General features: G+C 41.0%; 1 protein-coding gene across 1 annotated transcript in view; it reads left to right on the plus strand.

Annotated features, from left to right (window-relative positions):
- Window positions 1-16,764, plus strand: part of NSG2 (neuronal vesicle trafficking associated 2) — a 70,919-nt gene extending 54,155 nt beyond the window's left edge. The window contains exons 4-5 of the mRNA XM_020969159.2: window positions 14,962-15,072; window positions 15,254-16,764. Of these exons, the coding sequence (XP_020824818.1) occupies window positions 14,962-15,072; window positions 15,254-15,448 (306 nt within the window). The 3' untranslated portion in view covers window positions 15,449-16,764. The remainder of the gene's footprint in view (window positions 1-14,961; window positions 15,073-15,253) is intronic.
- Window positions 16,765-24,923: the final 8,159 nt, after the last annotated feature.

A 24,923-nucleotide genomic window follows, 5' to 3' on the forward strand; every position in this document is an offset into this window, starting at 1 on the left:
AACACTGATGATAGTAAAGCCAGAGTATAGAGTAGCAGCAAAGCATAGTGCACTGTGTTGGCCTTGAAGTCAGGAAGACCTTGATTCAATATATCCTTTTGATATTTATTATAAATGGGAATATGGGCAATTAACCTTTATGAACCCCAGTTTCCCTATCTGTAAAATAGGCATAAATCATACCTGTAACTCACAGGGTTATTATATGGCTCAAATAAGATTTTATATGTGTATAGTTAGAGGGTGTTACAAAAGTTTTAGTGAAGGTTAAGCTTTAATGAGCCTAAACTGCGGCTTTGTAAACTTGAAAGTGCTGTACAAATGTCTCTTTTTAGTGTTGAGTGTCTACCTGTCTTTTCCTCCTGTCATTCGTGGTTAGCCTGTTGTCAAGTGACCAGTATGCAGCCAAGATACTGTCACTGTGTTCTTGATGATGCTCGTGACTTTTGTTCCCTGATACACGCCTGGGTTTGGAGTCAGCAGACCCAGGTTGACATTCTAGATCTGCCATTCACTGCCCCGTGAGAAGTCATCTCACCTTCCTGGTGGTTAGTTTCCTCAAATGAGAAGGCTGAACTCTCTGGTCTTTGTGGCATCTTCCTGTTTTAGATCTAGGATCTTCTATTCTATGAAATAATGATGATGGCTCATATTTCTAGAGTGTTCCACAACATATCGAAGCATTTTCCTGCTAATAATGACCTGGAGTATGCAGTGCTAAGAGTATCATCCCCATTTGACAGAGGAGGAAAGTTTGGCCCAGAAAAGTAAAGTCACTAAAAGTCACTTATAGAGGTAGCAAGTAGCAGAGATAAGATTCAAACTCAGGGCCTATGCCTCCAAATCCTGTATCCCTTTCTACTGCACCATATATACTCCCTATTGTTATAATCATCTCCACCTCATAGAGAACTTGGAAGCAATGTGGTGCAAGGAAAAAAGTCCCGGCCCTGAAGTCAAAGATCCAAGGCTCAAAGTCCAGCTCTGCTCCTTAAAACCTGTGTGAACTTGGGAAAGTCATTGGGCTTTTGACTCCTGGGACTTCATTTTCCTAATCTGTAAAATGAGGGGGTTGGATTGAATGACCTCTTAGATCCCTTCCAGCTCTAGATCTATGACCCTGTAATCTGTATTAAAATACGATTTGCACTCGATTAGAGACCAGAGAAAATAGTTCTCTTGTGGTAACATTGCCCACAGTGGGGTGGGGGCTTTATTGTTTCCATTCTAAAATAGTTAACCTAAAATCATAGGATTTAGAGTTGGAAGGGACACCATCTAGTCCAAATTCATTATTTTAAAGAGGAGACAACTGAAGCCCAGAAAGGACTTGATTTGTCCAAAGTGATGCCAGTAATAAGAAGCAGAGAAAAGATTTGAATACAGGTCTTCTGACTCCACATGCAGTGTCCTTTCCACTACAATGAACTCTACAGAAAAAAGATCCAGTTACTTCCCTTCTTTGTCTTGTCTTTTGGAGTGATGACTTATTGAATTCCCAAGCTGGAGTGTAAATTGAACAATAATTTTGGAGAAGATTATATTTCATCTAAAATGCAGCAAAGGAATTTTGCCAGTGGACAGAATAAAATAACTTTAATTAAAAGCTGGATAAAAGCAGAGAAGTCTAGGGTGAGTTTTCTGCCTGAATTTTAAAATAATCTATTTGGACCATTAAGATGCACAGTTGTGGGTTTCTGTATGACTAGATGAGATGCAGCCTTGCTGGGTAATTATACACTGAGAAAAGTTCTGTGGAGTGTGTGTTTTATAAAGCTCACTCATACTTTTCAATGTCAGTCGTAAATCTTTTTAATGAAATCATCTTGGATTAGAAATGTGATAGCTCTGGAGCCAAAGTGGCCTCACTCATTGGCCAGACGCTTCATAAAGTAACCCTGTTCCAGACTGAAGGATGATTTGTTTTATTAATTGGGTGACAAAAGCTGTACTATGTTACCGGTGACGACTTATGGGACTTAGATGTCCCAAGTAGCATAAAAGTCATAGGATCAAAGTAACATGAGCTGATTAAGAAGGCATGGCTGGCCCAGCATAACATAGCTGGTCATGTACAGAGAATGAGGGTGAACAATGACCCACCCAAGTCCTATAGGGAGAGTGGGCAGCTGCATGAGAAGAAGGCTAAAGTTTTAGTCAGAGGAACTGAATTCAGATTCAGGTTTGAATTCATATTACTTGTCCAACATTGGGAGAGTCATTTAAACCTGGACCTCAGTTTCTTCATTTGTAAAATGCAGTTTGATACACGTGTACATATGTAAATGTGAACATATACTGTGTGACATACATGCATATTCACACATGTAAATATTATTTATTATAGTACACATTTACACATTTATACATATTTAAAAGACCTAGAGGAAGATATTCTTGCACAGGGTAGATCCTCTATGGTTTTGGGGAGAAAAAAAAACTGTACAAGAATCTAAAAGAATGAGAATGTTGTGATTGCATCAGCGGAGGGAGTGCTGACACCTGTGAGACTGTGGATTTATTGGATGTAAGAAATGAGCAGCAAACAACATTTTTATTGCTGATGATCTAACCAGATCTGCCATGTTAAACCAGAGTTTTCTGTTACTTCAGGGATATTATCCTGACTATCAATCTTCAGATAAAGTTCTAAGGCTGAGATTCCCCTCTGTTCTCTCTTCCTTGTACCTCAAGCAGCCTATGGTAGCTTTAACCTTAAATGTGCTCGCTCCCCACTCTCCAAAGGCCGCTAGTTGAGAGTCAAAGCTGAGGGCACCAGGGATGCTCTTGGTGTGCTCTCGGAATAAAATTCAGCTCGAAATTTCTCAAACCCTCCTAGCCCAGGGGCTTTTCATTGAATTCAGTGCATTTGTTAAGCCTCAATTTTTTTTTTTTTTAACATTGCACTTATATACTTTATGTTCAAGCTAGACTGGATCATTCTCTATCATCTGTCATTTTCTCTGTTCCTTCACTCATGCTGTCCCCAACACCTGAAAAGGACTCTTTCCCTCCCTCTTTTTCTGTCTCTTGTTTTGCTGAAGTCCCTACCTTCCATCAAGGTCTAGTTCAGGTGTCAAAGACTTTATAAAAGCTTTCCTGATAACCCCATATTTCATGCCTCCTCTTTCCTTTCCTCCCTACTCCTGCCAAGATGAAATCAATCTTTGCTCAAAATTCTCACAGTACTTTGCTTGGTTGGGCCTCTCCTTTATACCAGTTTCACTCTTCTTTGTATCATAGTCATTTGCATATGATATTTATATTTGGTATATGTTTATATTTCCACCTTTAAAATTGTTAGCTCCTTGAGAACCTGGTCTTTTTATTCCCATATCTTAACCATAGTATATGCTTAATAAATGTTCGTTGAATTGGATTGTTCTGCACCTCAGACTGTAAGCTCTATAGTCACTATGGGATATATAAAAGAAGCATAAAACATAGCCTCTTCCCTAGGGGTGCCTACAATCTAGTTAAGAAGACAAGACATTCACACACACACACACACACACACACACACACACACACACACACACAACACACACACACACCCCAGTGTGACATAGAATAGAATTAAGAACTAAGGGACCTTTGAAACAAATTAGTTCAACTCTCTCATTTTATAGATGAGGAAACTGACTCCCAGAGGAGGGAAAGTGACTTATTAGTTTAATGACCTGCAAGCAAATAACTTCCATGAGTCCATCAACAAGCATTTTACTAAGCACTTGCTATATATCAGGCATGGTTTGAAGTGCTGGGGATACAAAGAAAGGTAAAAACAGAGTTCTTATCTTACGTGAGCTCACATCTTAATGACTGAGACAGCATGCGAATAACTATGTACTTATAAGATTTATACAGTGTATTTGGAAAGTAGTATTAAAGGAAAGGCCCTGGTGGGGGTGAGAAGGGAATGAACAAGAGAAGGTCTCCTGTGGAAGATGGGACTTGAGCTGAGTGTTGAGAAAGACCAGGGAGGCGAGGAGGGGATGGTGAGGAGAGAGAGCTTTCCGGGCATGTCAGTCAATGAAAAGGTTGGATGATGGAGTGTTAGGTGTGGCTGTTGGTAACTCAAAGCTAAACATGACATTTTCAAGACCTTGCCTCATATTTCACTGAGAAAATAGAAACCAGTTACCACGATCTTTCTCTTTTCTCTGCTCTACATCTCTAAACTTCTCAACATCATCCCCAACTCTCTCCTTGACTGATCTCTGATGAAGAGGTGGTCTTACTCCTGGTCAAGCCCACCCCTTCTCCCTGTTCTCTAAATCCCTGTTGCTGGTTGTTTTTTTGGGGGTGGGTGGGGTGTGGGGGGGTGAGAGGAAGATATTATACTCAGCTATTCATTGCCATTTTACGAATGAACAACTTGATGAAATTGTCTGTTATTTCTATGATTTGTTCTTTAACCCAAAGATTCTTCTTCATTTAAATTTTAATTCTTTCTTTAAAATACTTTTACATGTGTCCTTAGTCTCATCCCTTCCTGTGTTCTTGGACAGATTGCAACCCCAGGCATCCCCTTTCTCTTGCTAATCCTCATCCTCTCCCTATCTACTGTTTCCTTCCTGTCTGCCTTCTAAACATGCCCAAATTTCCTTCCTCCTTAAGAAAAACTTTCACTAGACCCTACTAACTTCTCAAGCTATTATTCTATATCTCTCCTTTCTTAGACAAGCTGCTTGAAAAAAATTGTCTATTGAGGGCAGCTAGGCGGCTCAGTGGATGGAGCACCAGCCCTGGATTCAGGAGGACCTGAGTTCAAATCTGGCCTCAGGCACACAACACTTACTAGCTGTGTGACCCTGGACAAGTCACTTAACCCCATTGCCTAGCCAAAAAACCAAAAAAAGAAACCTTTCTCTGCCTCAGTTTCTTTATCTATAAAATGGAAATAATAGTATCTATCCCCTAGGATTGTTTAAAAAATAAAATGTAATAGTGTTTGTACTTTTCAGATCTTAAAATGCTATATAAATGTTTAATCTTCTTCCTCCATTCTCTTTCTCTTTTGCTGAATGTGTCCATAGCCTGCTCCCTAATGACATGTGTAACACAAAGCTCTTTCCTGGGTCCTTTCCTTTTCTTTCTTAGTGACCTCATTACCTTGGGTTTAATTATTACCTCTAGGAAAATAACTCTCAGATTTATATCTAGCCCTATCCTCTCTCTTGAAATCCGTTCCATATCACCAGTATACTATTGGGCATCTTGAACTGGATTTTCTGTAGGCATGTCAAACAACATGGCCAAAACAGAACTCATTATCATTCCTTCAAAACCTACTCCCTTCCTGAAGGGTCCCATCTCTGTCAAGGGCACTGCCATACTTCTAGTGATGTGAGTTTGCAACTTTAGAGTGGTCTTTGACTCTTAATTTGTCAGTGATGCTATAGAGAGTATTCATGTGTTGGAAGCCAGTTAGACTAGGTGACTTGAGGTCCCTTCCAACTCTGCTCTAAATTAATGGCTCTCCTTAAAATCTTATGACTTGGAGGGTCCTACTTTTTAAAAATATTTCATTTTATTTTCAATTCCAAGTTATCTCCTTCCCTCTACCCCCTCCTACCCATTGAGAAGTAAGATACAGGGCCCTGCTTCTAAGGCTGTAAGTCTTTTGGCATAGGAGAAAGAACACTGGGCTTGGGATCAGGACACCTAGGCTCAGGTTCTAATTGCATCTAACAAACTATGTGACCAGGCTTATTTATCAATATCTTTATCCATTGTGCTACCCAGCTGCCATAAATTGGAAATATTTCTGGTTATACTGCCTTGTTGGGATTTAAACTCAGGTCCTCTGACTCCAGATCTAGCACTCTTTCTACTTAGGGAGGAGGTAGTGAAGACTTCTTACATGTGCCCAGGGGTTGTTGGCAGCTTGACCTGGGACAAAGTGAAACTTGTGAATGCCCTTTTCGGAAATACTAGCCCACAGTATGGCAGGTTGGGGAGAGAATTGGTGCAGTGAGGGAAAATAGTAGTGGTAGTAGCAGCAGCAGCAGCAGCAGCAGCAGCAGCAGTAGTACTAGTAGTAGTAGTAGTAGTAGTAGAGTAGCCATAGCAGTAGTAGTAGCAGTAGTAGTAAAAACTAGAAATCTGAACTAACCTCCATTTTTACAAATGTTCTGGATGAACCAGTGATGCTTCATCCTAGTTCAGTAGGTTGGTACATTGCTTCCTGTAATCCCTGCAAGGCTGAGAAGGCAGTATAGCAAATTGTAACTTATAAGGTATCTAGTATGGACAAAAGCCTACCCTACTCCAAAGAAGCATTTGCTGCGTGTATCATCTAGGTGGCCAGAGGATAGAACACTGGACCTGAAATCAGGAAAACCTGAGTTGGAATCCAGCCTCAGACACTTCCTAGTTATGTGACCCTGGGCAAGTCATTTAATCACTGCCTGCCTCAGTTTCCTCATCTGTAATATGGTGATAATAATATCACCTAACTCCCAGGGTTGTTGTGAGGATCAAATGAGATAATATTTGTAAAGGGCAGTACCTGGCACATAGTAGATTCTCCATAAATGCTGGTTCCCTTTCCCCCTAGTTAAGTCACAGATCATGCTGGTCTTAATAGTATTCACGGTGTAGCAAAGGAAGAGAACTATAAAATGAAAATTACTCTAGCAAGGAGATGCAAAATGTTCAGTATAAACAACTAGTAAGTCTCCTATTCTGGTATTCAAAGGTGCTGAAGTCAGTGAAGATTATGTAAATGGTTTCTAGCTATGTGTGGCTATGTAGGATCACAGGCTATAGAGCTGGAAGGAATTATAATGATTTTCTGATCCAACCTGCTTTGTCCACAAGGGAGGACAGTGAGGCCAAGGAAGTTTGAGTCATTTATTCAGGGTCATGTAGCTAACTTAGATGGGACCAGAAGAGTCAGCCCCTCTGACTTGCTCCTTGTTCAGACCGACACTTCAAACCTTCTGTGTGCTATAGCCATATCCCTGGCCTCTGCTGAATAATGGTAATGAGAATGATGATCATGGTCTGCATTTCATACAACCTGAAGGCTACCAAATTCTTTTCTACTATTAATAAGATGATGACTCACACTTATATGGTGTTTTAAGTTTTATGACTTGTTCTGTCCATAACAACCCTTTAAGGTATGTAGTGCAAATGTTATTTTCCCCATTTTACAGAGAGGGTCGTTGACTTAGCCAAGCTGTTTTGCTCATATAGACATAGCCAATAATAACAGAATGTCTATCAGTATCACAATTGATGTTGTATGCTGGGGAAAGGTATATTAATATTTTAAACCTTTGTGAAGGGAATCAAGCTGAAATATGTCAAAAAGGCATCTAGGGTGGAGAGGGGAATTAAATTCATAATTTTAAGGATTATTTGAAGGTATGAGGGTGTTTCGCCTGGAGACAAGAAGACTTCGAATGATATTTCTTTTTTAACTATCTGCAGGCATATGATGGGGAAGAGGGATTAGGCTTCTCTTTTGGGGTTCCTTCATGGTGCTAGAAATTATAGCATGGCATATTTTGAAACAATGTAAAGAACCACTTCTTCACTTTTATAATGATCAAAAAAATAGAATGCCCTGACCCTTGAAGGTGGTGAGGTTGCCTCGCTAGAAGCCTTTCACTGAAGTCTGAATTGCCACCTATCAGGGAGTTTATAGACACTATTGTCCTGTTGCTAATGGTTTGCCTAGTTGGTCATTAAAATCCCTTGCCACTTTGGAATTGTATGACTATGTGGATTTAGGGAAGGGGAAAGGAAAAAGACAAAGTATACTAAAGGACATTTCAGACCTTTTAATTTCAGGAAGCTGGGCTTCCATCAAGCTTTCTTGTAGTTCTTTATCCCTGCAGCCTTTAGGGTCCTGTTTGGGGAGTTAATTCTTCTTCCACTAGTCCCCGTCTTGCTGCCACTTACAAAAGATTAATGTCTGTCATGCATCTATGTTTCAGCTCCTCACAAATTTTGTTTCCCCTGCGTGAGTGTTTTTATTGCTCTGAGATTTCCAAGGTTTATGTTATTCATAAGAAAGTTGCGTTTTATTGGGTATTACTGAATTGAGATTCTTGACTATTTGAATGCTAATGAAGCATCATATTTTCTGGAATAACTAGAGCACTATATCTTTATTCAAGGATTGGCAGAATGTGGGTGGATCTTTCCTCTCCCTTTCCTACTCTGATTTTTTCCTCTGGGTTTCAGCGACATTTGTGACATATCAGCTCAGAAGAAAGAATTTTATAGCAGTATCATAACATAGTGGAAAGATCATTGGACTGGAAGTCTGAAGTCCTGGGTTTGAATCATGGCTCTGCCACTTTCAAACTATGTGACCTTGGACAAATCACTTGACCTCTCTGAACCTTAATTTCTTCATCTGTAAAATGAAGATGATAATAATACATGTACTATACTGCTTCACAGGGTTCTTACAAAGAAGGCATTTTGTAAAGTGTAGAACCCTGGAGAAATATTAGTTGGTCATTTTATCATAATATATGATAATCATCAATTATGTATCATCAATCACAAGCTGTGTGCTTCATACCAAAGCTCATCAAATGCTAATATTCTGCACTTGATGCTCTGAGATTTCTAATGACAGAATGAAACTATCACAATTGCACAACTGCCCACAGGGTGATGGAAAGAGTATGTCAAGTATAATTAGTTACAGCATGTTACCACTGATGGCTTACCTATGAGGGGTGGCAGAAAGGGCATGAAGGGTATTTAAGACAGGAAAAGAAGATGGGCTAGTCCTGTAAAGGAGGGGTCACTGACAATTGGCCTGGAAGTTGTATAGGCATCCAAGAAATATGAAAACCATCAGAGCAAGGCCTCTAGTGTATTGGATATAGAGGATTTATGGAAAGACATAGGAGAGAATAGCATAAGATAAGAAAGAAAGCATAGGGGGATTGAGAGTTGTAGTGATGGAGGAAATCTTCACAAGGATGAAATCCTAGATTCAGCTAAACATTGAGGTATAATATTGCATCGCATTGCTAAGTTGAAATACCATGGAAATGCAAGTGAGTGAAGAAAAAGGAAGGCTTGTGTGAGTTTGAGCCAACCTTCTTAAGAGCCCTGTAGGAATCTCTGATTTGAGAATACAGTGATACCAGATGTTTATTAAAAAAAAAAACAAAACAACTTATTATCTTTTTTAGAGGGTCAGTGGGCAGACAAGAAGAGAATCTAGGAGTATGATTGATAATTACTTTCCATGTCAGATAAAATACTATTCAGATTGCTCTATTAGGATAGGATTAGGATATTAGGGTAAAAAATCCTATTGGAAGATTGGTTTATTTACTCATATGTTCATTCTGCCACAAACCCAGCTAAATCAGGGCCTTTGAGGTAGACAGAGAAGCTAATGTATCAAATAACAGGTATGCTTATGGTTAAGGGAGAGGGCTATTTACAAAATGAACCAAGTGTTACTTGGTGCCTATTCCAGCTTCCCATCCCACACTCTAGGCTTCCAGAATATAGCAGAGAGCACCCTGAAATTTGTATCTGGGTTAAAATTTTGATTCTGCTGTTTCCTGGGCATCCCGGGTAAATTATTTGACCTCTTTGAGCCTCAGTTTCTTTATCTGTTAACTGGAGAAAATTATGGTTATACATAGACTACTGATAGCTTTACCGGTTTTTCGTGAGGATCATGTGGGATAACATATGCTAAGTGTTGTGTAAACTCTAAAGCCCCATGAACATGTTAGTTGTTGGAACTCCTATTGTTCTTCTTCCCATTCCTTTAAGACTCTGTCAATCTCTGTATCTCTCATAACTTCACCACTTCTGTGGGAGATGGAAGTATAGTTAAAAGAACACTGGGATCTGAGTTTGAATCATGATTTCCCTGCCACTTGCAATCTGAATGACTTCAGGCAAGACACTTAGCCTTGCTAGGCCACAGTTTGCTGACTAATGAAATGAGTAACTTGCACAAGATGACCTCTAAGGTTCTTTCCAGCTCTAGATCTATAATGCTTTTATAGAGTGCTATGAAAGGATAGGGTGCTGTTGACTCCCAAACAGACTATATTCCCATGGTGCTCAGGTTCCATGATTGTACCAATCCCATCCTTTATAGCATTGTGATTATGGGAATGATAGAGAAACTGAGTTAAATCAAATGAGTCTAAGCAGGCCTATTTCATTCTATGGCCTTATCTCTGAGCTGAATGTTCCTTCTCCAGATCAAGTATCTTATGCTCATTTCTCTGGAAATAACAGGGTGGCTTAGAATCATGAAATTTTAGACATAGAAGGTACAACAATATTTTAAATGTTACCTAGTATACAAAACATTGTGCTAGGTGATAAGGAGATATAATAATGTTTAGATAAAGTGTGATCTCTGACCCCAAGGAGCTTACTGTTTAAGGTACCTTAGAAGTCCTCCAGTCCAAACCTCTAATTTTATGGATGGCACAGCTGAGGCTCAAAACAAGAAGTGACTTCTTCAAGGTCAGAAAACAAGTTAGTGGTGGAGCTGGAACCCACTCACTTTATAACATTTCTTGATTCCCAGATCAAGGCTCTTTCTAACACATGAGTTTGCTTGAGATATTAAAAAAATAAGTCACAATCCTACAAGGTATAGCTCCTCATAGGAGTCCTCCTCATATGGAGCCTGGCCTAGTGAATTTCTCATAACTCAAGATTCCCATTGGCCTCAGCCCCAGTATTCCTTTAGCTCATTCCTAACTGGGAATCTTGCTCATAGCCAAAGCCTCCTAGCCAAATTCATGTATTCAGCCAAATATATGATTCCTACTAGCCCTTTATTTCCTCGTAATATCCTCCCACCCTGTTTTCTAGTTGGAGGCATGAATAATCAGTAAATCTTCTTCAGAGGCTCTGAGTTTGAATTCTAATTCTATTACTATCTGTGTGACTTTTGAACTCTAATCTCTTCACCTTACTGGATTTTGATTTCCTCAACTGCAAAATGAAAGTATTGACCCGATGGTCTTTAAAGCCTCTTCAGACTCTCTTCTAATTTCAGCTAAGCAGATAAAGAGCACAATGACATGCTTAATCACTCACTCAATCAACCAGTATTTATTAATTGCCTGCTATATATCAAGCACTGGGCTAGGGGATAATTAAAAAAATGAAACCCCTTACCCTCTTCAGATGTGTACTTAGGAAATTCTTAAATAACATCTCCCCCTCCTCCTTATTTCTGTTGTTGTTTGAAGTTTGTAGTCCTCCTCACAAAAAAATTTATGTCAGCACCATGGGAGGAGTTAGTAGTAGTAAAACCAATCAGCACCATGGCTAGGGAACGCATCTCTCCTAGGATGTGTAACACCAAGAAATCATGAAAATCGATCGAGGCAAGTGCAGAGAAAAAGAAAAAGACCTTTTGGTTTATGCAGATGTCCCATATGAAAAGGGCTAAAATCTGGAGTGAAAAAGCCAAATTTCCAGTGGGACAAAGGCTACAGGAGTGATGTGAGGGTGTCCAGGCTCTTGGACTGCTGCTTCTGATTGGGAATGAGAAAGCAGAAAATGGGGTTGTGGGCTGGGACATGAGGTTTTTATAAGGAAGGTGACTTTGATGAGCAAGTCTAATTTTGTAGGAAAGGTATATACCCACACATACACACACAACTATTTCATTACTTCTGTAGGCAAAGAGCTGACTCATTTATAAAGGCAGCTCTTCATCAAAACCGTACAGGCTTCTCATTTAGCAGTGTGAGCAAATATTGCCTGAAGTTATTTTAGATAGTAGTGAGTTCAAAGTTTAAAAGCAGAGACTTTACTGAAGTCCTTTCTGTACATCATTTTCCCAAGTAAGAAAGTGCTTTATTTCCTTCTGTGAATAAACATCTCATTTTACTCTCCAAAGAGTCTTCTTTAAATTTCACAAAGTAAATTACAAACATTGTTTCATTAAATCATCACAGCACAACCTTGTAAAGTGGCTACTATACTTACTACTCCCACCCCCCCAAATTACAGATAAGGCCACTGAGGCTTAGTGAGATCACCAAGGCCACATAGCTGGCAAGGTAGGAGTTGGAATCTAGCTCTCTTCTGATTGCAAATGTAGTGCTCTTTGTCAGAGTTACTCCCTTAAGAGCTTAAGGGCTGTGATCCTTAGATGTTATCTACTCCATTCCTCTCTTTTTATGGATGAGGCTCAGGGGGAAGAAGAGACTTTGCCAAAGTCACATAAGCCTCACTTTATAGAGAGGACTCCTGGTGCTCTTTAAGAAGCATCAACAACTTCTGGTCTAACTAACCACAACTTGTAATAATTACCTAATGGACTCATAGTTGAGTTTCCTCTTGCATCTGGGTTGGGAGTTAAATAATCCCAATTCATAGGTGTTATGCAGATCACAAGATTTAGAGACTTCATAGAACATTTTTTCTTACTTTATTTTTGGTGAGGCAGTTGGGCTTGAGTGACTTGCCAAGGGTCACACAACTAGTAGGTGTCATGTGTCTGAGGGCAGATTTGAGCTTGGGTCCTCCTGACTCCGAGGCCAGAGCTCTAGCCACTCGCCACCTGGCTGCCTCTATAGAGCATTTGAAAAACTTCGTATTCCTACCTAGCTCTTAGCACAGTGCTGGTGGCACAGAGTAGGCATTTGATAAATATTTATCGTATTGTATTATATTACCTTGGCCATTCCCCTCATTTTACAAGCGAGGAAACTTTCTGAGCTGGTATTATTTTCTGCCCCTAGTTCTTTAGTCACCTTCAAGGGCTTGCTGTCTCTGAGCTGTCTGTTTATTCACAATACATACATATATGGCAGAGACAAACTGATTTAGTAAAAACATTGGACCTGGAGTTGGGAGCACTGAGTTTTTATCTTGGATTTGATATTTACTAGCTGGGTGATTGCAGGCAGGTCATTTCATCTCTCTTTCCCTCAGTTTACATTAGTAAAATGGGTATAGTAATACCTGTACTGCCTACCTCACAGGGTTGTTTTGAGGAAAGCACTTTTAAACCTTAATGCCTTTAGAAAGGGAAGTTATAATTATCATTATAATTATAGTAGCCTATAGTAGTCCTTGAGTTTGAGCAGTGTTGAATGTCATGGTAAGGGCTGCTAGGTGGCACGGTAGATTGCCTGGCTTGGAGCTAGGAAAACTCATTTTCCTGAGTTCAAATCTGGCCTCAGACACTTACTAGCTGTGTGACCCTGGACAAGTCAAGTGACAAGTAACCTTGTTTGCCTCAGTTTCCTCCTCTGTAAAATGACCTGGAGAGGGAAATGGCAAACCACTCCAGTATCTCTGCCAAGAAAATCCCAAATGGGGTCATGGAAGAGCTGGACGTGACTGAAAATGACTGAACAGCAAAAGGGATATCGTGGTAAAGTTTGTAAAATCTCAAAGAATGGTATAAAACATTTTTCTGTGTCTTTTATATTGTTGCCCTCATGCCCTTCCAGCACTTCATTGGACTTGCAGTTTGCCATATTTCCATATGCCACTTATGTGTGACCTTGAGCAAATTACCTCCTTTCTCTGGACCTTAATTCCCCTATCTTTCAAATGGAGAGTTTTCCCTAAATGCTCTCCAGGGGCTTTTCAAGGTCAGGATTCCATGACTATCATTTAAATGCTCTTTCTCTTCTCCTCTATTGTAATGAACCCGGGTCTTCCTGACTCCTGTCTGCTACTTCCAGTTGCCTTTATAAAAGTAAACAGTTTAGTACATTATGATGGATGGGAGGGAGGGCAGTTCTTGGTTTCTTCATTACATCAGGATCGTATTACTCATCCTTTATAAAATCCTGATTTTTGCTAAGCCAGTCGTTTTTACTGTCTCTGCTGAGGTGTGTTAAGGGTTTGGCTAAGTAAAAAGGCTGCTTTTTTAAGCAGGGAAGCTCCTTTGGCAGTAATGCAAGGCCTGAAGGGGCATGCCTGCCAGTGGCAAAGAGTAGGACAGAGTTGGAGGGATACATCACACTCAGCTATATTCTAAATGTGATGTGAAGCTGTACTCACATAGCATCAGATCTGAAAAGCATCTCAGAAACTTGAGCATGGAATGTCGGGGCTGAGAGGGACCTTAGTAACTGTGATGTTTAAAAAAGATTTGAAAGACATAGTTTCTGGGTAATTTAATCATTTTGTTAATAAGGCCAGCAGGTTATTAATAAAAGGATCATCCTCTCTTAGACCAAAGACAATCATGATGGTAGATTCACAGTTTATATGCCCTTCAAAATAGTAGGTGGTCCATCAAACAGCAATCAGATCTAATTGGTTAACTGGTTGGAAGTGGGCTGTATTAAAGGGAAGGGCTGAGTATCTCTTGGACAGGGAAAGCATCTCTACCCCAGACCACCCATAGCTTTAGGCTATCAGTTCAAAGAACGTATATCCCACTCAAGTCTGAGCAGACCGCAACAGGGCTTCCCCACCAGTAGATTACATTCCTGGCCAAGTTGGGTGGGATCTGACCAAGATCAGGAAAGTTAATGCGATTTCATTATCAGTAATGTCTTTAGGAAAACTGAACTTTTTAAAATGAGGAATTTAGAAGGAGAGAGCCTCTGAATCTCCACAAGATATTGGCTGTTAATAATCATTTCTCACAAACCTTATGCCACAGAATGACCAAACTGGAAGGAGCTTTAGAATGTAGAATAAAGAATAAAGAGTAAGGAGGCATCCTAGAAAATATAGGTCCTTTGTTCAAGATCATCTCATTCAATCCCTTCATTTGGTGAAGGAGGAACCTGAGGTCTAGATAGGAGAACTGACTTGCCCAGCGTCCCACAGCAGGTCAGCAGCGGAGGAAGGATATAAAAAGGCAGGCCTCCTTACTCCCTGCCCTGTTCTTCTTTCCGTAACATCCCAGGCTTCTTAACAATGCAGTGAAAATGCAAACATGACATTTAATTGTCAGGTCGCTTTGATGTATCTATTCCCTACATGGAGACTAACAGCACATTTCTCTCGTAGGTCACTATTCTCGTCAGCCTGGCTCTGGCATTTCTTGCCTGCATTGTATTTCTGGTGGTTTACAAGGCTTTCACCTATGACCACAGCTGCCCAGATGGATTTGTTTATAAGGTAAGGGATGCCAGCCAAAGGAGTTGCCTGAGCTAATTGGGGCATTTAATTGGGTGTCATGTTACAGGCTTGTCTCAATTTGTAACTAAATAAGGTAAATAGATTGGGCGCAAGTGGGTCTGAGTGCGGGGTGAGAAGGCACCTAGTGTTATCTTTGCGTTTCTCTCTCTTTCTTCCTCAGCATAAGCGTTGCATCCCAACCTCCCTGGACGCCTATTACTCAGCACAGGATTCCAGCTCCCGGGGCCGGTTCTACACTGTCATAAGCCACTACAGCGTGGCCAAGCAGACCAGCTCCAGGGCCATCGCACCCTGGCTCTCTGCGGCAGGACCTATCAGCCACGAGTCAAAGGCTGTGAAGGCAGATGGCCACTGAAGATGCCCACCCTGGGGGAAAGAGAATGGAAGGGGGAGGGGGGAGGGGGAGGGGCCACCTGTGCTCCAGGTACCTGACAACACTGTCCTCCCAGGGTTCCACAGAGGGAGCACCAAGCCTAAGTGAACACCCAGGAGGAGGCTGAATCGATATTTACTTTGGTCCATTGTTATTCGTGGATTTGTAACTGACTCGAGCTCTTGTACAAAGGCATGTTTGGTGTTGATTGTCACAATGTAAAGTATTTTTCAAAACATTGCTTACTATTTGTTAGGGAAAAAACAAAAAAGAAAAACACAAAATGAAATGAAAACAAGTCAGTCTCCCAGAACCCTGGCCCAATCCCAGTGATACCAAGAGAAGGAAGGATCTCCTAAGGTCTTGTTAAGTGAGACTGTGGCCATGGCCTGGCAGGCTCAGGAGAATGGATACAAAGCCAGTTTTCCGATGTGTGGGGGCCAGCAAAGGGTTAGGGAGGCAGGGGGGAATCTTTCTTGCCGTGTGTGTGGGAGGGTGATCTGTAACCTGTGTGGGCCTCAACTGCCTGACCTCATTGCTTCATGGAAGCTACAGGTGGCAGGGGCAGGTAATTTGAAGAAGCGAGCTCACGTTGATAGTGGAAGTAATTAGTGACGGGGATTTGTGGCTCCTAGTGTGAACTTATCTTTTCTCTGAATGAGAGGAAGGTTTTTTGCCCACAAAACATTACCTGGAGGGCTCTTGGTACAGATACTTCAAACTGGCTTCGCCTGCAGTATTCATTCCACAGCAAGGCCAGATTTTGCACTTCAGCATACTGGGGACTGGATACCATTATTAACCAGTTATTCTTCTAGGCCTCCCATCTGCTAATTTGTTCTGGGCAGGCCGCGGTGAAGCCCGTGTGCCACAAATGGGGCATTCATTGTAGGAAAGATGAGAATAGAGTCAGGTTAGCAAGATTGCAGTGTGGGTTAGGGCTTCTCAGTAATCTCTGACAGGCTGTTGAGAAGGGTGTAGCGAAAGAGGCCTAGATCTGGTGAGGTTATCAATGCCATTATACTCAGCAACTTTGTAGAGAAAATAGTATGGTGAAACTGTAATGCCCAAAGCTATCAGCTGATTTTCTGTCCCCACCGTGATTCACCTGTAAATTCATCTGTCACTAGAAATGGGAAGCAAACAAAAAGTGACCCCCAGCAAACTGCTGAATAATTTCTAATTTTGTGGCGTATTTTTGTCAGTAGGTAGCAAAGACTGAAGTATTTTTTGGTGTAATTCTTGAACTTTTCTGAGAAGAAAAAAAAAATAAAGATAGATGTGTCTGAGAGTCCTCACCTTTCTTGACTCTGTGTCTTTTGTGCGTCCTAGTGCAGAATGAAGGAGCTGGGGGTGTGCATGACAACTAGAACAGAGGAATGCCAAGGTGCTGAGCGTGCCGTTTAGCGGGGATTGGAAAAGGATCCTGTGAACCTGACTTTGCAAACAGATCTTTCATGTGCTGCTGATCTGGGTGGGAGGCAAAAACAAGAACCATGTCCGTGGAAGGCTTGATGATGGCTGACCAGCATTCATGTAGCACCTGCTGTGTGCCAGGCACTGGGCTAAGTGCCTTACAAATGCTGTCGCGTTTGATCTTCACAACGACCTTGGGAGTACAGCTATCGTCATCATCCTCATTTTATGGGTGAGAAAAGCAAACAGAGGTTAAGTTCCTTGCCCAAGGCCGCAATTTCTCTTCCAAGACAGAATTTCAAGTTGAACGAGCTTGATTCTGAAACAGAGGTGAGGGGAATTTGCACTTGCGTAATGATTAGTGATGAAAGATCAATATTTCAGAGGGTTTCTTATAAAGGGCTGGTCTTTGGCAAAATTAAAAAATAGGACCTTTGCCTCTGCAGAGTGGAAAGGGTCCTCAGAGAGCATCTAGTGAAACCTCACTCCCTAGGGCATGCTTCCCCAACTCATGTAACTGTAGGATTTAGAGCTGGAGCAGATGTAAGAAGTAACCTAGGCCAGCCTCATTTGACAGATGAGGAAACTAAGGTTGTGATAGGCAAAACGATTTGGCTCAAATGATTTGTAGTCAGTAAGTGGGAGAACTGGACTTCAGATCCTGACTTCTGACTGCAAATCCAGGACTACGTTTCAGTTTCTAAGTCTAGTCTTAAATACACGTGCCATTTCTTAGCCTAGACTATCTGTGCCAACTGTAAAATGGGGCTAACGATAAGGGTGAAGCCATCTGCCTCACGGGCATTTTCGTTCGTTCAACAAATACTTATTGAGCATCAAGTTTATGTTAGGTGTGGTGTCTGCTGCTGGATTTGGGGAAAATAATCAAAATATAAAATGAAAATATTTTAAAAATAATCACAGACTATTACTTATCAGTGTGAAATTATTTTCAAGGCCTTGGCTAAATAAGAATTGGTAGTCCAAAGAAATTATATTTTTCTTTTTTTTTTTCACCCACGGATGGATAGGACTGAGGTTTGTTTTGTACGGTTGTTTCTTGGGATGCCACGGCTGAAACATTTTTCTCCTAGTAGCTGACCTTCTGGCAATAAGCATGGTCAAACTCAGTGAGGTTAGTCCTTAAAGAATAGATAATTCTGATGGCAGCTTGGATATGAAAAGTGGGGTAAAAGACAACATCTAGGGCCTGATGACTCCTTGCTTAGATTTGCTTCACTGCTAAGGCTTCAGTATGTGAGATCGAGGTAAATGGCACTATGCTGCCCAGTATGAATGTGCTACACCCTCTGTCCTGTGCCCACTTGCAGCCTAAGAAAAAACAGCAATGTCTCAGCCTTCTATAGCCATTAGTACCCGGTTACCAGGCCTTTCACAGCTAGAACAATAGGACCTTGTCTGAAACCAGTCTCGAGCACCAGGCCCAAACAAGAACCAAGGCTTCATATGGATGGTATCTTCGGAGTGTGTATTACCCACCACCATCTTGGTATGAATTAGAGGAACTGGCCTCAAGCGATTGGATCTCCTTGTGGGTTCAGCCCCTGTTTCCTAAGACCCTGGAGGGTGGGAGACCCAGTCAACTGGGACATACTCCATCATGTAACTAGCAAACAAACTCTCATTTCCTCCATCTCCCTTAATCTTTCTTTCTTTCTTTCTTTCTTTCTTTCTTTCTTTCTTTCTTTCTTTCTTTCTTTCTTCTTTCTTCTTTCTTTCTTTCTTTCTTTCTTTCTTTCTTTCTTTCTTTCTTTCTTTTTTTTTTTTGAGGCATTTGGGGTTAAGTGACTTGCCCAGGGTCACACAGCTAGTAAGTGTCAAATGTTTGGTCTGAGACAGGATTTAAACTCAGGTCCCCCTAAATCCAAGGCTGGTGCTCTATCCACTGCACTACCCAGCTGTCCCTCGTCTCCCTTAATTTTTGTGATTTGGAGTCATCATTTGCCGAGTTGAAAACCTTCTTCTCCTACTATCCCGTCCCTCTTTCTCATTCTCATTCACTACAGTCTTTCCTTTCCCTTGTGCCTCCCAGAACTCTGCTCAGTGGATGCCCTTCCCTTCATCATAGTCTTTTCTTTACCCTTCCACCCTCTTTTCATCTTCTTGTGCTCACATAAGCCTGGATCACTCTGGAAGACACTGTGTCCTTAGTCACTCCCTCATCCTGGGGTTTCCTCCTGTCATGATCCCCCGGCATAGGTGACCATCAAGAGTAAAAGGTGTGTACCATGTTTTCACTCCCACTTACAGACCCTCCCTGCACTCCATTCATAGATACCACACTGTATTTCTTTTCTTTCCCTTTTCCATTTTTCCAATACATAGTACTCTAAAGTTTTCTTAACATGTTGTATCATCGTCTCATTTGAGCCTTACAACAATCCTGTAACATAGGTGTTAGAGGTGCTTATTTTCTCATCTTGTTGTTGTTCAGTTGTGTCCAACTCTCTATGACCCCATTTGGGGTTTTCTGGATACTAGAGTTTTCTAGAGATACTAGAGTGATTTGCCACTTCCTTCTCCAGCTCATTTTACAGATGAGGAAACTGAGGCAAACAGAGCTAAATGACTAGGCCAGGATCGCACAGCTAATAAGTGTCTGAGGTCAGATTTGAATTCAGGAAGACTCATCTTCCTGGCTGCAGATCTGGCACTCTATCCACTGCTCTACCTACAGATAGGAAACAAAGTCTCAAAGATGAATTGTTTTGCCATGATCGTAAAGCTAGGGTATCTTATCCAGTACCCTGTCCACCATGCTGCCTCTCGATCACTGATGCAATCATTTACCATTCTCAGGGTAATTCTTTATTTTTCGAGGAATTTATTACTTGACCTTGCCAAAACCCAACCCTGATTTAACCCTCTCCATCCTATTTGTAAGTCCTATAACTAGGTTCATTACAGATTTATGTCATCTAATTTCAAATGGGACCTCACTACTGTGTGACAACCCTTTGACTCTTTCTGATTGTTATGTGATCAAACAACCATAGTTGATGTTCCAAATCTTCTTATACCTCCTAAGCCTTTTATACTCCCCAAAATTCTCTCAACAGAGGACCTTATCTCCTTTTGTAACTGAGAAAATAAATCTCATCCATTATGAGTTTTCATCTTTTCTTCCAAGTAGTTCTTTATAATTCTTCATTTTCTTCTTCTTCGTTCTAGTCTCAGATGAAGATGTGGACCTTGTTGCCAGTGGCAACACTTCTGTGGCCTTGATCCCACCTCCTCTGAGTTTACCTCTTCCAATATCACCCCTACCATCTTGAATATCTATTTACTAGCCCCTTCCCTTTGGCCTATAACATACTCGGGTGTCCCTGACCCTCCAAAAAGAAAATACTTTTCTTGACCCTGTCATCCCCTCAAACTTGGATCCTGTGTCACCTGTCCCTTTCATAACCAAACTCCTCGACAAAGTTATTCCTCACTGCTACCATTTCCTTACCTCCTACTCCTCAACCCCCTGCAATCTTATTTCTAACATTATTACTTAATGAAAACTGCCCTCTCTAAGGTCAGCAGTGCTCCCTTAAATGCTAAATCCAATAGCCTTTTCTACTTAAAATCTCTCAGCTTTTGACACTGCTCTGAATGTTCTTTCAAGGATGATACCCTTTTCTTCTTTGACTCCTATGTCTCTGACCACTCCTCAGAATCCTTGTTGGAGCATCGCCCTCTCCAGCCCCCTAGTAAGTGTAGGTGTCTGCCACTGTTCTGGGCTCTTTCCTCTTCTTTCTCTGTAGATTCTCTGTGATTTTACTACCCATGGATTCTGTTTGCAGGTAGTTCCCAAATCTATAAATCTAACCCTAAAAAATCTTCTTGAATCACAGGTCTGCCCTTGTTAGTCATCTGCCCAAAAAAATCTACAGGAGCTCCCTATACCTCTAGGATAAACTACAAACATCTCAACCTGGCATTTGAAGCCTATAAAGATCTAATGTTCTTTTCCAGATACGTTTTGCATTGATCCCCTTCATTCATTCTGCATTATACCTGGATTAGACTGTCCTTCAAACTCAACATTCTGAGTCCCAATTCTATATCTTCACACAGGCTTCAATCTCCCCTCTTTTCCCCAGCATCAAGCATTTCTTTCCTTCCTATCTTCACCTCATAATCCTTGATTTCCTTAATGCCTCAGTTCGAGTGCCACTTCATCGTTCCCTCCTTATCTCAAATTATCTTATATTTACTTAGCATCATAGAATCGGAGCTGAAGGGGACCTCTGAGGAGATCTACTCCAACCCCCTCATTTTACAGACGAGGAAGTGAAGGCCCAGGGAGGTGAGACGACTTGTTCCTAGTCTGAGGGGTACAAAGTGTCAGCTAGGATTGTGTGTGCGTGTTGTAACCCCCAGTAGAGTGTAGGTTCCTGGAGGGCAGGGACTGTTTTGTGTTTTGTGTTTGTATTCTCAGAACCAAGCTTAGTGACATGCTTAAAAAAATGTTTATTCAACTGAACTGAAATGAATTTACAAAGTTCTTTCCTCATACCATCCTCTGAGATAGGTAAGACACATTTTATGATTCTGATTTCATGGATTAAGAAATGAGGCCAAAAGAGTGACTGCCTCAAATTACAAAGTGAGTTAATGGTGAATCTGTGACGAGAATCTAGGATTAGGTGTTCTGAAGTTTGGTCCAATGCTCTTTTTTCCCCCCTACCTCTTCAGCTAGGCCCTGCCATTGAGTCTATTTCACACTCTTCTGAGGACTGCTAACATGAGATCTTCCGGTCTAGGCTTCTCAATAACACAGTATTCTGGGAGCTCAGTCCCAAGGAACTGGTTAGATTAACCCAGTAGCTATTATGGAAAAGTGTCCCAGGATGCTAAGGTGGGCACCAGAAAACTCAACCGAGGCTATGTCCAGAGATCCACGTTGATTTGCCCCTGAGGTTTTTATGGGGGGAGGGAAAGGAAGAACGAGGAAGCAGAGAAATAAGGTTCTAAATTAAATGATAACATTTCAATAACATTTTGAGGCTTACAAATCACTTTCCTCACAATAACTGTGTGAAGTAGATTGTGAAAGTATTTTATATCCATTACATATAGCTGAGGAAACTGAGGTCCAGAGTCAGTGCAAAGAGCACTGGATTTAAAATCAGAAGATTTGTCTCTCACCTGAGCTTTTCTGCACGTTGCTCATGGTGATATTAGGCAAACCTCCTTCACTCTCAGCTTCATTTCCCCTTCTTGTTAAATGAGGTGGTTGCAATAGACGATTTCTAAGATCCCCTCTGGGTTCAAGTCTCCCATCTGTGATTTCATGTCCAGCATTCTTTCTACTTTACAACATGGACTCGTCAAGATCTGGGGCTGTGCAGCATCCCCTCAGTCAGACCAAAATAACAAGAGGGCACTCTGCTTCTTCAGGGTAAATGAAAGTCCGTCTGGCTACTCTGGGCACAATCAAGTCATCCCTTCCCTGACGCAAAACTGAAACATGCTGGAAGAATAGGGCAGGCGTTTGTGAGGAAAAAGAAAAAGAAAATCCCAGGGTTTTATTGATTTAGTTAGTTATTTGGGGTAAAGGCAGATGCTGGACTCATCAGAGAGATTTTAAAAAATAACTCCCTCTAACAGATGGGTGCAGGCATGTTGCCATGGCAACATCAATGTCACTTTCCACATTCTCTTTCTTCCCACACTGTGGGGTGTCAGCGTTTTCTTCTTTGCCTTGCATTCTGAGTAGCCAGCAAAATGTCTTGCACACAGTTGATACTTAATAAATATTTGTGAAATTGAATTTATTATTAACATTATAATTATGAATCATAACTCTCATTTCCATAGCCCTTTCAGGTACATAGCCCTTTCCTTCCTTCAAAGTCCTATATATTAGAGTTAATACAGGCAGTATAATCTCCATTTACAGATGGAGGAAACTGAGCTTCAGGGAAACTAAAAATAAGTCACAATTCTAAAGCACTTTAAGCTTTACAAAGTGCTATCCTTCCAATAACTTTTTGATAGTATAAATATTAATGTCCCAATTTTTCAGATAATAAAGCTGAAACTCATATAAACTGCACCAACCTGCTTATTTGTACCTCAATGAGTGTCAGAATTGGAACTTGAACTCAAGGCTTCACTTTCAATTCCATCCCTCTTCTCTGCCCTTCCCCTCACATCCTGGAAAAATGACTGGCTGTTTAAGCATGCATATATATGCTTAAAGAGCCAGTCATTTTGACTCTCCAGTGAACAGTCCATACCCCTAGTGTTGCACAGAATTAAAATAAGGAAAATCTAATGCTTCCTGAAGCTATCCTTTTGGAAGAGAAGAGAACATTGATTGATGTTAATAGAATTTTAGTTTTGTCCTGAGTTTACTTTCAAAGACTAACTTTCCTGTTCTGTCCACATAATCAATGTTCTCTTTTCTTCCAAAAAGAATAATTTCAGGAAGCATTAGGTTTTCCTTATTTGAATTCTGTGCAACACTGGGGGTGTGGATTGTTGACTTACTAAGAGTCAACAAGAGTGTACAGTTCATCTTGATTCAATCAATCAATCTATCAAAAGTAAACTAGGTATGAATAAATCTTTAATCAATTTGAAAGGATCATAGGGGCTTTAGGTTATTGGCTCCAAGAAGATAACACCGCACAGGAAATAACTTGTGTTTGATTGAAGAGAATTAGTCACACTTTCTGGGGTTATGGATAAAATGGCAAGCCATGTTGGGAGTTTGAGCATTTCAGTATGGAAAACAATCCAGTGATAGTGAAACTCTGGTGAAGAGCTCTTGAGAGAGAGCTGCCCTTGAGAAGGAGAAAAAGAGTGTTCTTTCTCTTCACCCCCTCTCCCATAGACCAAGTGACAGACAACCTTGTAGACTCCAAAGAGCTTCAGAGTCTATATATAGGTGTCTGTAGTAGGCTACACCAGATCTGGGAGCTCAATTCCACCTCCAAATATTCATTTACCTACTTTCATGAAAGAATAAACTCAAAAGAAGCAGTGGTGTCATATGTTCGTGGACACTGCCCCTTCCCCACCCAACCCCCCACAGGCATCTTTCTTACTCAAAAGCTGCAGGGAAGAGTATGAGAAATTCTTTGTTTGAATCTTTTGTTTGCCCAAAGTTCAAGCTATCTCTTGAAGCTATCATCAATTCTTCTGCCTTCTAAGAGCAACAGAAGACTTTTCAGCATCACATAGTATAGAGCCCTGAGTCATTCATGGCTTGAAGGAAGCTCCTCAAATTTCTGTGTGTTGGACCGGAACCAATCGATGAATATCCATGCATACTCTGTATAAACCACCACTATGGAGAAATCTGGGCATGTTCTAAGGACTGGTCTCTTCCACCAGTTGAAAATGGTATATCCTCAGCAAATTGGCTAGGGTACAATTTGAATTCATTATCCGCAACCTCAATCCAGAACAGTACTCTGGGTAGACAGGCTTAAGCATTGACCTTTTACTTGCTTCTTCAGGGTCTTACTCTGAAAACAAAGTGGCACAGATCTTAGTATTATGTGTAAAGGAGGAAATCATAGTTGTTTTCAGGGATTCAATAGGGATTCAACAAATGCTATTTGACAAAGTTTATCAGAGGTTCTTGCTTGTTTAGTACTTAATGAGGTCTTGCCTTGGAGCTTTCAAAGGCCTTTTCTAACCCAAGGTCAATAAGGCAAAGAAAAGGCAAAGAGAATCATATTCAAAATGAGGCTCATCTTTAACAATCTGTCATTTGTGTCCCTCACTAATTCAGATTGGCCAGTTTTTAAAGAACCCTCTATGTGAGTAAGATTTTGGCAGATTTCTAGGTTTGTACTCTACCCCTTCTCCCCATAACTTTCTTTTTGCTTTTTCATCAGCAGATGTCATTGTATCTAGATGACAATTGTGGGAAATTTTGCCACTTCTACAGATCAAGGTCTCTTGTTGGAAAGGATGGAAGGAAGGGGTAAGTAGTGGATGAAGACGGAGGCAAGCGTAGAAATATTCTCAGAATCTGTATACTGGGAAAAGATTTGGACACAGGAGAAACCCA

Source organism: Phascolarctos cinereus, unplaced genomic scaffold (assembly GCF_003287225.1).
Source record: "Phascolarctos cinereus isolate Bilbo 61053 unplaced genomic scaffold, phaCin_HiC Scaffold_2;HRSCAF=192, whole genome shotgun sequence".
In the NCBI taxonomy this organism is placed as follows: Eukaryota; Metazoa; Chordata; class Mammalia; order Diprotodontia; family Phascolarctidae; genus Phascolarctos; species Phascolarctos cinereus.